The sequence below is a fragment of the Bolinopsis microptera genome, chromosome 3, assembly GCF_026151205.1.
Source record: "Bolinopsis microptera isolate Bmic1 chromosome 3, MBARI_Bmic_1.0, whole genome shotgun sequence".
In the NCBI taxonomy this organism is placed as follows: Eukaryota; Metazoa; Ctenophora; class Tentaculata; order Lobata; family Bolinopsidae; genus Bolinopsis; species Bolinopsis microptera.
In genome coordinates this window covers 19,102,282-19,117,993 of record NC_087074.1, presented here as the reverse complement: position 1 = coordinate 19,117,993, position 15,712 = coordinate 19,102,282, and the positions used below count along the sequence as shown (strand labels likewise).

General features: G+C 38.8%; 2 protein-coding genes across 13 annotated transcripts in view; one reads left to right on the top strand and one right to left on the bottom strand.

Annotated features, from left to right (window-relative positions):
* LOC134813504 (RIMS-binding protein 2-like) overlaps nt 1–14,027 on the bottom strand; it is a 32,782-nt gene extending 18,755 nt beyond the window's left edge. For 3 of the 11 annotated variants that reach the window (XM_063821315.1, XM_063821314.1, XM_063821316.1), the window contains exons 1-9: nt 13,542–14,027; nt 9,929–10,051; nt 9,628–9,681; nt 8,752–8,957; nt 8,479–8,619; nt 8,141–8,284; nt 7,910–8,008; nt 7,316–7,387; nt 3,813–3,998 (exon numbers count right to left, since the gene is read on the bottom strand). In XM_063821315.1, coding sequence (XP_063677385.1) covers nt 3,813–3,998; nt 7,316–7,387; nt 7,910–8,008; nt 8,141–8,284; nt 8,479–8,619; nt 8,752–8,957; nt 9,628–9,681; nt 9,929–10,051; nt 13,542–13,689 — 1,173 coding nt within the window. In that variant the 5' untranslated portion in view covers nt 13,690–14,027. Of the gene's footprint in view, nt 1–3,812; nt 3,999–7,315; nt 7,388–7,760; nt 7,785–7,909; nt 8,009–8,140; nt 8,285–8,478; nt 8,620–8,751; nt 8,970–9,627; nt 9,682–9,733; nt 9,787–9,928; nt 10,052–10,770; nt 10,855–13,541 lie in introns of those variants that run through there. The other 8 variants (XM_063821312.1, XM_063821310.1, XM_063821321.1 and 5 more) reach the window with 6 other exon arrangements.
* Nucleotides 1–15,712, top strand: part of LOC134813508 (coatomer subunit zeta-1-like) — an 81,442-nt gene that overhangs the window by 7,882 nt on the left and 57,848 nt on the right. The window lies entirely within an intron of this gene.

Sequence of the window (15,712 nt, the reverse complement as noted above, 5' to 3'; positions counted from 1 at the left end):
TGGGACGGTGCGACTTCCAAAGTTGCAGAAATATATTTAATTTATGTGGCATCTATTAACACGATTTGACTGAGAGATGATTATTAAAAGGATTTGTTGCCACGTTCATTTAAACGGGGGCATATTCAGAGGAAGCCGTCAATGTCTAGCTCTGAAAGTTTCTCATCTAAAAGTCAAGGTGATTGCTTCAATAAACGATGATCAAGTAGACAACACACACATAGTGCACTAAGAGTAACACATCAAGACAGAGCGAGTTAGACGATATTTCACATGCAGCAATCTTCGTGACATATGTGAGCGTGTAGCCTAGCTCTCGCTAGTCAAGTGTTATTATTAGACGTTAGATACCAATCATATTATGTAGGTTACACATTGCTACGTGGCCACGTGGTCTCTTGTTTGGGCTTCGTTAGCCTGCACTTTAAACGCTCGAGGCTATGCTGGAGGCTTGTATACGTGATGATATTAAACATATCGCAATTTGTAAGGCTTAACAAATTGTGAGATTTAGTCATCATGTTCAAGCAGCTAAATAGTTTAAAACTAGGAGACTAATTTCTGAGTAGAAAAAAACAACGTTCTCAAAGAAGTGTTGGTTAAGCCATTGTGATAATTAATATAACGTAAAATAAATGGGAAAACTATAATTATATTTAAATAGGTAACTACGAGACTAACTCTAATAAAAACAACAACAGGCCAGGGCAGTGGAGAGGAGCGACTCATGACAGGGTATCATTTATAGCAGACTAACTGGCTAGTAACTAGTCCTCACTGGTAACTAGTCCTCACTGGTAACTAGTCCTCACTGGGAATGAAGACTAGTAACTAGTACTCATTCGGAATGAACAAAGGCTGTTCAGTGGACACGAGGAATTTGAACGTGACTTTGGTAAAATTAAGTTTATCCCAAATCCTAATGATTTAATTATTTAATAAAGAGAAAGAGAGGAGAAGATCGAACAGAATTTAATTTAAATAAATCTGCAAATGACCTTTCTCTAAATTAGCGCCCAAAATTACTTAAACACATGGATAGTCCTCCACAAACCTAACTCTGCACACTTACAACACACTCTCACGAGAAGAACAAAGAGCCAGAACAAGCAGAAACAACAACCTGGCAACAACCCAAATCTACATCCTAGGGGAGGAGGCAACACACACCAGGCTCCCTGTACTTGATACGTGATACACAGGTGAAGTTAAGTGGAGCGGAGTGATACCCCATATTACTACAGTCTACACTCTCAGGTCTCTCACACATGGGCCTGTAAATGAGATGACATCTAATGATCATCACTGATCACTAATAACTGCACAGAGGAATCGTTGGTTACTGCGGGAAGTATTACGTACCAGAGTATCGGGCGGCAACTTATAACATGTTAGTATCATGCAAATTGCCGCTTTCGTCAGCAATAAACCGATGAATTTCTTGGATAAATTTGGACAAGAGTTGTGATAATTTAAGGTGAAGTTTTAAATGTTCGTATCGGATACACTATAAGAGCAACAAGCACAAGACAAAATTGATGCCAACAGGATTAAAGGCGGATCCGGTTAAACATCAACAGCAACGATTAATAAAATTATCCAGACCACGTGACATCTGATTTAAGTAGGTATTCAAGTTCATTGCTGATCATGACATCATCCCAACGCAAACCAATCACCACTGACTGCGACAACAGCAGGATGATATCTACAAATTATAGCAAATGCCACACACGACGAATTGAAACGATGTGACATATTGCATGCAATGATCGTCACATTCTGCGGATATGAAACATACACGACACACGCTCAGAATAAGAAGGTTGTTTCTAAGTGCTGCACATTCTCTGCAGTGTACAATACACACGCAAACCGTAATGTTGCAATTGAAAAAAGGCGGGAAAATGGCCCTAAACAATATGTGAGCCTGCAAAAACTCAGCACGCGCAACACGTTGCCAATATAACATATTATGAGCATACAATTTGAACCGCAGTAAACATATTATGAATGGAACGCAGTGTACAACAAAACCACAATGTAACCATAATACATAACAATACACTGGACCGTTCCAAGCCGGATTTAAGATAGTAATAACACAGAGAACTACAGCGTGTACAGAACAGAGGAGCTCATTTGTTCAGGATACTCTGTTTAGAGAGAGCAATAAACCATCCTCCACTCCTTATATGGCATAATTGGTTGTCTAGAGGCAGCAGTGGTGGACTGCGCATATATTATACTTGGGGGGAGGCAGGCTAACGTGATCTCGTTAACCGTAATTAGCAGTGAGTGACTTGTTGTTAATGTTCTTTTTAACGAGGTAATTGTGTTATTCCTGGCCGTGAAACCTCCTGAAACCTGTGAAACCTCTTGTTTCAGTTCGCGACAAAGTGGTTGTGATTAGTGCATCATGCGACTAGTATAATTATGCTATGTTGGACTGCTGTGGTTGTAGTATATGTAATTAGATAACTACATGTAGGGCGCAGTAGCACTATGGATCAACTTTGTAACTATATAATGTTACTATTTATACCTACTGTGTAGTGCGTACCAAGGTTTCCCATCAATAGTGCGGGAAATAACCACAGTATCAAATCGAAAAAGCACGAACAACACACATTTTTGAGAGTTCAGAACAAAACAAAAGAGCTCAAATCTCGGTCAGATACTAAGATCTGAGATCAGGCTCGCAGAAATAAGGAGGTTATCAAATATTCTGTTATGAGCGCGTCACATTTAAATGATATCCAGAATATTCCAGATCATCACAATGGTGAGTCAACAACACAGCCACGACTCAAGTTTGATCGCTGCCTGGAAATTAGTGATTAGGAAGGTGTTCTTGAATTAAAAGAGTCTGAGAATAAAGACGTGATGGCTGGATCTTTGGGGGAAATTAGGCTCATGAAAGAGTTGCCAGGCAACCACGTGATATTAGGAAAGGTATGGTGAAGATAAGACAGCATAAGAATATGACAATAGCATTGCCGGCTGTCAAGGTAAGATATGGCATTATACATACGGTAAATAGAGACGACCGAAATTGAAAACTCTGAATTAAAAGAACAATAAGTCGTAGAGGAAAGCTAGTTATAAGCAAGTTATTGAAACTGGATACCCGATAACACGTGTTTTAACATTCTGATAATTCCTTAATTCCTGTGCTATGTCATGTTGATAAACACAGATATTTGAGAATTACACAACATATTGGCGGAATATATTCAATTGGCGTATAATATTTAATAATCGATTGTTTACCCATAAAATTGGAGACGAAACTCATAAAATAAGACAAAACTCATAATATATCATAATATAAGGCCATTTTTTGGTACGATTTTTAGCGCATCAAAGTATGACTGTGTAACTGTAAAATTCATTTCATGTCATGGTCATCCGTCATTCGTAAGTCGTTATCTTCGATTACAAAATAACATCACATTGCAAGGTGAATACGAAAACGACAATACCATGGCCATGGTAATAAGCCTCAGCCTCAAAAGATGAAATCTGCTCCAACGATGACAAAACAAACAAACAAACTTCCTCCATACACACCATACTCGACAAACAAACACACTACCACAGCTCTGTTATAAACATGACAACACCTGTAATCTGTAACAACACTGTAACAACACTGTAACAACACTGTAACAACACTGTAACAACACTGTAACAACACTGTAACAACACTGTAACAACACTGTAACAACACTGTAACAACACTGTAACAACACTGTAACAACACTGTAACAACACCTGTGACAACACCTGTATTCTGTAACAACACTGACCTGCGGAGACTCCTTCACCTCTTTCTCCTCAGGTTTCTGCTTCTTTAACGTGCCTCGTCCACCCTTCTCAGTATCTTTAATCTTCCTTATCAGCTCTATGTTCTGAGACTCAGCTATCGTCTTGAGACTCTCTAATTTCCGTACTGTCTCTTCTAATTCTGCTATTTTCTTGTTCTGTCGGTCCAGCTGGCGGAAAGATATGGTTCACGTTCAATTTAACAGCTAGCAACATACATTTTTGCGACGATAGGGAACTTATATCTTCTCAAGCAAGCGCGATACAAAAACTCATTCTCGCGGATTCTCGTTGGACTGATCTTCGCAATATTTTATAGCCATTCCCCGAGTAAATTACATTCACGATAATGATGTTTACAATATTATGATAAATGAAAATGATGGACCACCACAACAATTATATACAATGAGACTGTGTTAGATTACAAATCAGAGGCGGAAAGACCAACCTACCATTCTGATATGAAACATTAAGATTTTAGATTCATAATGCTCCCGGTCTATCGTTCTCCCAACGTCAGGGACCGAACCAAATTCTACATTTTTTCTTCTCATGTACACAAAACTACACGTAAATATTAGCAAAATTCTTCATTCGGCAAGTGGTAAAAAGTTTTAGCAATATTCGAAATTTTAAACAAAACCGATCAATCCAACAGAAGTCTTATCTAAACTATCTAAACTAAGCAAATTAGTTAGAACCCTACCTTGCGACATTAACGAGATGCCACAAAAAGTGTAACTAACACAGGAAAAGCAGACACTATACAATAAAGGATCGGAACAGTAGACAGAGTGTCTAGTTATAGACCAATATGTCTACAAACCAGGAAACGGTCTTCACAAAGCATGCAGGGTGGTACACTGGTAGTACAATGTACAAGGTGTGAGAGAGAGAGAGCTAGGACGGGATCAGGGTCCTTAGCAGAGCAGGCAAGTAACCATGTACTGGGTACCCATTATAGTGTACTGGAGAGAGCCCGGGAATCGTGACATCTGCCTGTGAACATCTGCTGCTCTGTGATTATAGAACGCCGTACTCGTACGCCTGATTATAGATTGCAGATGATATGTGAAGGAGGGCTGACAGTCCTGACACCCTTTACATCGGTAGAATTTTCAACCGTTTGAAAGTTTTTCATGAGTTAGATTTGAACTGACAAAAGACGAATTTCAAGACAAAATTCAAAACGGTTTTTTATGGAAAGATAAGTTTAAATGACCAATAAAATTTAAATTAAAGCAACTGTTTGACTAAGACACATCTACGATATAATTGCGAGGGACAAATTACACCAAAAATTATGCATGATCTTGAAGGTAATAAATTGGTACTTTATACAAGTGCTGATTAAGCCCTAGTGACGTAGCTTACATGAGTTCATAGGAGGACAAGGAAATTACACGAAAGTTCACTGAATCTGATAAAGATGATAAAACGAACAAACAGAGGATTGAGTTAGAGCCGAAGAAGAGATTTTAATGAAGAAAGCACAGAAAAACTAAACAATCTTTTGGTAAAGAAACAATTTTATGATTGGACAAGACTCTACGAGAGGTATTTGATAATTTGTATAGGACATAACTGCAATTATGCAATATGCATGCTCTTGATCCTAGGTACTGAATAAATACTTTACAAGTCCTGATTATGCCCAAATGACGAGTCTTGGATGAGTTCATAGGAAGTCAAGGAAATGAGACCTCAGTTCACTGAATCTGATTACACTGATAAACCATACAAGGTTTCACTAGACTCAGGGGCTGTAACGTTAAGATTAGATCCAGCAACTAACTGAACGACGAACAACTAAGTCACTTATTCGTAAATCTACTGAGATGTACTTCCCCAATTCTATGTCAGGAAGATGTTAAAAGGTTGAGATGCAAATGTTCCAAGACTGGACTCCACGAAAGATATTTTGATAAAGGAGCAAATGCATAAAACCAAGCAAACAATCGAAAATGCACGAATTTTGATCTAAACTAACACGTACAACCTAATGTATAAAACGTAACACATAACAATACCAGTGTATTCCGTACTTATCAGAGATATGCTGTTATCACAGTCTTTCACTGCCGATTGTACTCAAGGTGATATGCATGATCACTGATAACTTTATTCTAAATGCACCACGGTATCAATAAGTAAACACAAATAAAATTATAAGTACATTTATGTGCCCCAAGAGATGCGCCTAAATAGGAGTTGGACAAGATGGAGGAGGTGACCACAGAGAAGTGTTATCCGGTCAGGATACCAATGCAAATATACACTCATTGTCATCCTAACATCCAGGGCACATATGGCACGTGACCACAGTTTCACTGACATATCCAATGAGTTTGTTGAGTAGATGTAATGAAGTTATAGCAACATCGTGCTCAGTGCTCGCTCTGCTTGGAGATTACATGCATATCTTATGACAAGATTGTTACAGTTTTACTCTTCATCTGTTCGTCGGTGAATCTAAAAGTAATCTGGTCGGTTGAGAGCAATGCCGAGTTCATTTGAGCAGCAGATTTATCTATTTTTAGACCAAACCTGCACTTAAGAAAACAAGCTTGAGTGAGAAATTCAAAAGCTATCCGAAATTCGTTGAAAAAATGCTAGAAGGAATGTCATTTAAAGAAAATCAGCGGCTGAAAGCAATTGCTCTCAGCCGGGGGCAATCTTAGGGGGCGCCAAATCGTCGTTTGAATGTGGGACAATTTCGAAAAACTTAACTACGGTACTAGGAAAACTGCGCGTTTTGATCTAGAGACTAGAAACACACTTTTTAGAGATTTTACCGGTGTATCCTCTAAAATCATCTAATTTGTTCAATTTTAAGGAGGGGCCGGCTCCTAAAGGGGAGGGGCGCCAACAGGGGGGCGCTTTTTCATTAAAAGAAAGACAGAGCACATACTTACCGCATAAACAACTGGTCCGAAAATACAGCATTTCCTCATCAAGACCTCGTTTCCTCATAAAACAAGAGCTATCCACTAGGTGAATGAGCGAACATGGTCGAAAGATAGACTGATAGCCTATAACAATACTGTGAATTTTTATAAACTTTTTACAGTGGCAATTAATTGTGGAATGTAAATTGGGTATTGGCCAATCATGATGGAATGATTCATACTCTGAGATCGACAACCACAGTGCTTCGGCATCTGTGGAATGCAGTCGATTCAAATTTCACGATTGTTTAGTAGTTGGCATTGTGGCATCATGTGGTCCAAGTGGGTTCAGCCAGACCGGCCCGAAAACTCCTATAACTCCATCACACATCATCAGCGATTCAGCTCAGCCAAGCCTGGCTAAGGTGGCCGGGCCGGTGTAAAATAATCGCGCGCATTTGCGCGCGCGTCACGAGAATTAATGCGCGTGTAATAACTAAGAAAATAGTTGCTGCGCGTGACAGAAGCTCACTTAAAACGATGTGACCGAAATTGGTCTTTAACACGTGGTCTCAACTCTAATAGTTTTTACTTACAATTGTTGTTTCATAGCCGAAGGTACTTGTTCTGCGCTGCTTTGCATCTTTAGCACACTCTTCCGCTCTGTCCTGCACAAAAACAAAGGTCAGGCACAAAACGTTAGTTGTGATGAAAAGCTTAACTGCAGTGATCGGATAACTGTAAATCATGTGGTCTCCATGATCTGAGTAACAATTAGACCACTACACAGTTATTCAAAAATAAAATCAAATGCTGTTTCAGATCACTTATGTGCAAGATTGTTTTTACAGATATTTATTTTCTTTGAATGATTAAAAAGCAAGGGTAGATTTCAATGAGAATACAAGACACATAGATGAATCTAGGGCTTGACGATTTGGACACATTTTGATATACTGCATTAAATAATTAATAATTTAACTAGGTCAATTACGACCAAAATTATCATATGTAATCGATTTCAATCAATTGACATATTACCCTTAAAGTTCGAAGAGCAACCATCTAAAACGGAGGAAAACAAGTCAGTTTCAACATAATATTAGGAGATGATAATGGTTTTAAATGGAGTAATGGTCGGATAACGGCTGTATAACGTGAAAATTAAAATGTATTGAAAAGCAGCTTACCCTTTCTAATTCGGCTTGTTTGGCAAGATATTCTTCTTTGGTCAACTTTTCGTTTGTGTCAGCCAACTTTTTCTCTAATCGCCTTTTTTCTCCACTTTCCTGGAAGAGATAATCATTTTAAAAACCAGGAACTAAAAAGTGCTGCCCCCAATTTTATAAGACGGCAGAACATCTTCTTCCACATAATCTAAAATAAACAAAAGAAAAAATTGTATTTCAACGACAAAGTACCTTGTATATTTCTATGTGAAAATCTTTCATCAGTTTCTCCATCTTAGTGTCGTAGGATGATCGTATCTGTCTGATTTCCTCAAACAGACCTTTGTTTGTTGTTTCCAAGAGTCGGATCTCTGATTCCATCTTTCTCTTATCATTCTGAACAGAGGGTAGAAGGTTGATTAAATATTCATCAAGGTAAACTTACAAGTGATAATACTTGGCTGAGCTGAGATAACTGACTGATGAACGTTCATACAATCATCAGCTAATTCCATCATTAGTGTTGCAACAATCTGAATCAAGCTAAACCACATACATTATCATTAATGTAAAGAGATGATTTGACTTACTTTGAGAATGGACATGTCAAATGTGATTTTCTTTTTATCAGCAGCATGTTGGTTTTGTAGTTGTAGAGTTAAGTCACGTGTTAGTTGTTCTCTCAAATCGTAACAGTTCGCTTTCTCTGCTTCTAGTTTGTTGTGTAATTCCTGTCACGTGTACAAGTTACAGTGTGGGTCAACTTCAGTTGAAATGCTCAAATGAATCAAGGAAAGGAAACCTATGATATTTCTCGAGTTTCTTCAATTGGGCAACATTACTCTCCTTCAAATAAACCGTACCTGTATATTTTGATGTTTCTCTTTACACAGCAGCTTATACTTGATAATTTCATCTTCCTGTTTTTTCTTATCTTTCCTCAGATCCAGCAACTGTCTCCGGAAATCTTCAAGTTGTTCAACAAACGCGAACTCGGAAAGATGGACATCTCGTGTTAGGGACCCGTTCTCGTTACTACTAACACTTGTTCTACGTGACCTAGTTTGTCCTGTAGGAGTGCCTGGTCATATGTTAGCAATTAAATATCATTTAATTTTAAAGAATGGAGAATTTATTCCAGAATACTCTACAAAGTCACAGCATCGAGCATAAATTAAATTTTACGAATACCAGTTAACACCGATATAATACATGTCAAGCTCAGTTTACACATTGTTACAAGCGCCAAGTATAGTGAACAAAGTTTGTGTTTGTTATTTAAGTTCACTGGGTAAATCCTAATAAGTACAAACCGTTTGGTAAGTTTCATTCGTTAATTACTACCAAATATACGCAGTTACAGCATACAATTTACACATTTACATGCAGTTACAATTACATGCAGTTATAATAAATACCTATAAATCACCAAGAATGTATGATAAAAGCTGACCTCTGCATGAAATTCAGGAGAAACCAATAAATGAATTAATTTAAAAGACAATCAACGGTCTAATTAACGAGTGAAACTAAAAGTAATTCCCTAGATTAAATTACTCTTAGATTCACCTGTTACGTTGCTATTTTAAGCTCCTAGTTTTCATACATAATTGAGCAGAAATAAAAAGTAGCTAATCATCTAGACAATTACATGCAAAATAATCAGCTGAAGAGGAAATCATGCACAAGATAACAGCGATAACACCATGTCACCACACTACTGTTTCACATGAACTTACGCTTGAACAACCGTGACTGTTCTTTTAAGCTCAAGGAGGGTGTATCATCTGATCCTGTTTATTATCTTATTGTAACTAATGCGATTGATCAATTGCTTTAACTTACTTTTACTTTTAACAACAGGCAAGTTTGATTTCATTGGTATCTGTTAACGAAGGCTGAAGAGTAAGTTTAAACAATCTACGAGGAAGTTTACTGAGCAAACTGTAAACGTTTAAAACTCGGAAATATGTGCCATTAACAAATCCAGTACACGTGACCAGATGCAAATAATAAATGTAGTAATAAGTTTGAACTAACCAGCAGATGAAGGAGCAGGAGATGTGGGTGCTAAGTGCTGTTGTTGTGTGCTTGGACTAGGTGCTTTAAGCGAGGGCAGCTTCGATACTCTCCGGTGTGCGCTCATGTCCCCCCTCGTACATCCTGACACGTGGGGAAGGGAGGGGTCAGAGGGGGGTTGACAGCTTTTAAAGGGTTGACAGCCTTTACAGTTGACAGCTAGATCAACAGCTAACACAGTACAGATATGCAGTTTTAAACAGTTAATAGTTGACAGTTCAAACAGGGCACACGGTCATTATTTAACTTCAAAGTTGCAGAGCGAGATGTATCGGATAAACTTTCATCGTTTTCGTGTCATCATTACGAGTTTCGTTTAAACAGAGAGAGAGAGAGAGTTAACCTAGGACAATTTAATGATATTTACCGTTAATGTGTGCAAACTTTTGATCGTCTTGTTAAGAGATGTTAAGTTAGCTTTTAAAATGGATAGCAGTGGAAGCAATGCAAACAGTCACAAGTAAAATTGCAAAATGACATAACCATAGGCTCGAAATTAGCTTTGTCAAAATAGGTCGTCGACAGGAAAAACGTCTTAAAATAGCGCAACATTAATAAAACTGTCCATATAAAAGCTTTAATTATCATCAATTAATATTTCATGGGACACAACATTTGAAAAAAAATAGACTTTCGAAATAAACAGAGACCAGCTAACTGATTAGGTATTTAGCTATAACGACACAATGGTGTAATGAAGATAATGGATAAAAAGTAAGTAAAATGTCTCAGAACATTCTTAGGTAACCAGCTGTGATTTAAGAATACCATTTGTGGGAGTGAGTGGCAGCCGGGATGGGTACCTGAGTTTGGTTTGTGTCTACTCCTACTGCATCTCAGTGAGTGAAGTTGAGGTGTGGTGAGTGTGGAGTGATAACAACCTGTGCGATCTTCTGACAACACCGGCCTGAGTGTGGTTACTAATGGTTACTAATGTAGTTACTAGGTTACCAATTTAGTGACTATTTGTGTGAATAGAGAGATAGCAACGGCACACGATTCTCCGACTCATCCTCTCCGAGAGGGGAATATAGAGAGATTTCTATTATGCTCCTGACATCTCCTTATAAGGTATAATAACCCTAGAATCCTATCTCTGGAATTGGGAGGGTAACAAAAGATTGACGCACACCTGGACTGGTTACTAAGACAGGTAATCGTTATAGTTTAGACTGCCATTAGGACTCGGATCAAGGCAACACTCACGAGTCACGTGAAATAACAACGTACTCCACACTAAAACACATCAATAAAGTACAAAATATCACAAAATATCCATTATTATAACCACAGTATAACATATATAATAATGAACACTATAAAATATATCATTATACTATACTGCTGGCAATGTACCTATTAAACCAAGTCACATATTCCTCTTAGAGGTCTATGTACTCTAATTCATAATATAATAGCCAATGAGCATTGAGCCTAACAAAGCATGAAATGGTTTTTTGCGCCAGTGAGGATAGCGCATATTACATCTATTCATAGCGAGGGCATCAGATTTTGCCACCTGGCATTCATCAAATTACTTGTATATCATTAACTTTTCTCAGAATTGCTTTGACACGTGATAAACAGTTCACAAATGTTATTGCTTGACAATGATCAGCGATCAAGGGCTAGAAATATCACGTGTCAAAGTGCCAGGTATATCATAAGTGCTTCAGGAGAAGCGAGGGGAATTTGTTCAGTTACAATGAATACACCTACAAGATACACGTAACACAACTAAAGAATCACTAATAGTTTGGGGTACCCATAAGATATCAAGGGATAACAGCTATACTACTAACAAAGTTACATTATATTATGAGCTGAAGATAAGGTACGCGTCAAGAAGTCGAGTTAACTTTCAGTATGAACAGTTAGTCGAGCCAATAATAGCTGGGCTAGATATCATACAGTGTACAGTGAGGTGGTGGTAAGATATTATAAGTGAGGTGGTAAGATATTATAAGTGAGGTGGTAAGATATTATAAGTGAGGTGGTAAGATATTATAAGTGAGGTGGTGGTAAGATATTATAAGTGAGGTGGTAAGATATCATAAGTGAGGTGGTAAGATATTATCAATATGAAGTCTAACAACGTCACACTTAGTTCTTAAGCACACCATGGCCACATTATATAAAGATAGGGGCTGTAACTTTATTGTGGTAGAACTTTACAGAGCACGATCCAACCAAACCATCCAGCTAATAAAGCTATTTTTCACGACTGCATCAAAAATAAATGTTAGAAGTGAATCACTTGACCGACACGTCGTCCACTCCGTGAAACACAAATTTGACTGACCACCATCAATTAACGCCAGATAACAACCACAACAACGAATTGTATTGCTCTTTAACCGTGCGCAATTATTCAATATTTAATATCAGACTCAAGGAACAAGTTATAAATTATACACGCTAGACGAGCGGCTACTGTAACCACCAACTGCACAATAGTTATGCGCAAGCCACAACAACTCAACAACAGCAGGATGAGATAACGATTGTTTCAGGCAGAGGAGGACACAAGAAGTGTGCAACACACAACAAGATCAAGCTGTCCACTCTCGACCACACTGTATCCCGTACCACCTCCCGCCACATAGCAACAGAGAGAGAGAGAGAGAGAGAGAGAGAGAGAGAGAGAGGGGGAAACCACAGCGGGGCACCATGCTGAGTAAAACATACGACTGTCCGGTAGTTGACAAGTTCTAGTCTACTACAGGGATTCCTTCTCAGAGCTCGATATATCGTGTATTATATGATCCCTTGTGATGATTGATCACGTGTTATGTCACGTGTTATGTCACGTCACGTGGTGTTTGGTCACGTGATGTGTTGTACGGCTTTACAGAACCCCTTCTGGTACTTTACTGTAATCTCTCCACTGTGTGGTGTTGTTAGTGTTTGAAGTGTTAAGATGGTTTGTGGGTCTTCACAATGTGTGTTTGGGAGGGTTACAATCTTGTTCTGACATCTCCGACAGGGATGTTCCGACAAAGTAGGGTGGTTGTTGTAACGAGATGACAGGAGACAGATAGCACGGACTATTTAACATTTATTACAGACACTCAACGTGCTGAATTTTAACTGAGTGATCTTTCAATCAGGGGTCTGGGGCTGATAAGGACGTTGTTGCTGCTAACTACTAACTACTAACTACTAAGTATTAAGTACTACTTGTAGGCGCCACAATGTCCCACCACCTACAAAATACTCACAAACTGAGGAACTGTTTAAACACCATCTGACGATAACGCGCCTCTGGAGGGGGGGGGGGCAACCTCATTTTACCTCATTTCACCTCATCCCAATTTTTCCCTTTTTGGCTGCCCGAATGAGGTAAAATGAGGTTCCCCCCCCCCCCCCCGCCTCTACAACATGACGTTAAGACTTAAGTGACGTGTACAATTAGTACAATTAGTACAATTAGTGACGTGTACAATTAGTGACGTATACAATTAGTGCCAAACTCAGCAGCAACTTTATCCGAGTATCTACAAGACAACAACTATATAAACCCTGTGTTAGCAATACTCGCCATCACAATAATATGTTTGTTAGCAGTACTCACTGAGAGCTGAGAGATCCTTCTTGAATTGCAGATAAGAAGGGGACGTCTGGATAGAGTGTTCCGAGTTAAAGTAGCGACACTTCATGAGAGGACGGGGTTTACGAACAGGGTGTACCACACCGCATTGTACTTCAACCCACTTCACCATTATTTGTAGAGTAGTTCAGCAGGTGTAATGCCAGGGTATTCAGTAGTCAGAGAAGGAGCTCACCAAAGCAAAGAAATGTAAAAGTTCTGGATACTGATTTTGTAGATGTAGCGTTGGGTGAACAAAGAAAGTTGTCTTCAATCAGCAAGGTTTGGCAATTATATAACGATTATATTGTAACAAAACGATAACTGATTCCTCGGTCTTTGAGAGTTTGAGCTCCACCCCCCTCTGTTCAAAGTCTTTTACCTCACGTAAAATCCGTGGTACAGTTCAACAAATAACAATAAACCAATACTGGGTATATATCACAACCAATACAACACAAACCGAACAACAATACTAACAGTAACCAGTACATAAGGGAGGGTTAGTGCTTACTGGCTCCGTACTTCCGGTAGTTGTCAAGGTAACCCTAACTCGACCTGTACTCCTATCAGTCTATCTGAACCAATATAATGAGGCACTGTAATATTGCTAGCCCAGCTCGTATCATTGCAGGGTTATTAGTTTCCTGGTGATTATGAAAATGGTGGTTGTAAATATGTGATGAGATGAGGGGGGCGGGTGATTGGGTACTGAGTCTGTGATTGTTGGATTATGCACTATCTGTAGTATTGGGGGAGAACTTTAGCGGTATTAGCTAACTGTGTACTGTTATATTTGAAGAGATGGGTATTACGATTGGTTTCCGTATTGAAGAGCAGTAAATAATCAGCATACTATTACAACATGTGACACAGGATAGAACTTAAAAACATTACTGTAAAACCGAAGAACAGAAAAAATAACAGTTCACCTGTATAATGGGGGGGTAACCTCCCCCCCCCCCCCCCCCCCCCCCCCCCCCCCCGTAGAATGCGACTAACTCAACCATGTGGAACGAGGTGGAACGCATCTAATAATTGTAGAGTGGATCAAAATGGGGTCAACTAATGGAATTGGCTGTCACCTGATCTCAATCAACTACACAGTAGTGAGTGCTATACTATATAGTCGTGGATACTACTGTCAAATTAGTGTTATATTGGGAAAGTGTGAAGGTTAGCAAGGTTAGAACCTGAGTTCTAACAGCTGCACTGTAATGAGTGTATATTGTGATGTAGCAATCAATGTCTAATGACTATTATATAATATACATTATAACATTGTATCAGAATAAGCGGGCAGCTTATATCGGGACACACCGAGCAAAAGTAAAAACTGAATAATATAGTTGAAAAAGAGAGGACAAATCTGACAGTAAATTCGTGTGAGGGAAATGAAAATTACGATCAACAATTAATGCGCGAAACAAGGAAATTAGCAAACTAGCAAACAAAGAAAACACAAAATAAGAATCTGTTAATCTAATGCTGACTGCAAAGTGCAAATGTGAGAAGATCAGGATTAGAGTAAAGAAGCAGCCACTGACTATCACAACCAAATTGTAGCGGCGAATCCAGGATTCAAACTAGCAACTCTCGAACGTTTATCCCATTTACGGGCCCCAAGTTATTACTCTTTGAGAGAGAGAGAGCCCAAGTTCTACGATTGACCTTTAATAAGACTGTAATTTAAACCCGTAAAAGAGCACACACCCAGCTGTGAAGACGACAGGAATCTGGAGCCTCGTTCCTTAAATCGAGATTTTAGACTAATTTCGGTTCTAAAATTGCATAATATGCAGAACAAGTTTCAACCGCCACCAAACGAAAACACACGAAATAACGCAACGAAATAATACACCGCGCTGATAATTGCACAACGAACTTTAAAATTACGAGTACATTATATAATAATAAAATGTAAACTGTAAAACATTAGATCTCAACTGTTGACGACAAGTGTAGAGCGGATAGAGAGAGAGAGAGAGAGAGAGAGAGAGAGAGAGAGAGAGAGAGAGAGAGAGAGAGAGAGAGAGAGAGAGAGAGAGAGAGAGAGAGAGAGAGAGAGAGAGAGAGAGAGAGAGAGAGAGAGAGAGAGAGAGAGAGAGAGAGAGAGAGAGAGAGAGAGAGAGAGAGAGAGAGAGAGAGAGAGAGAG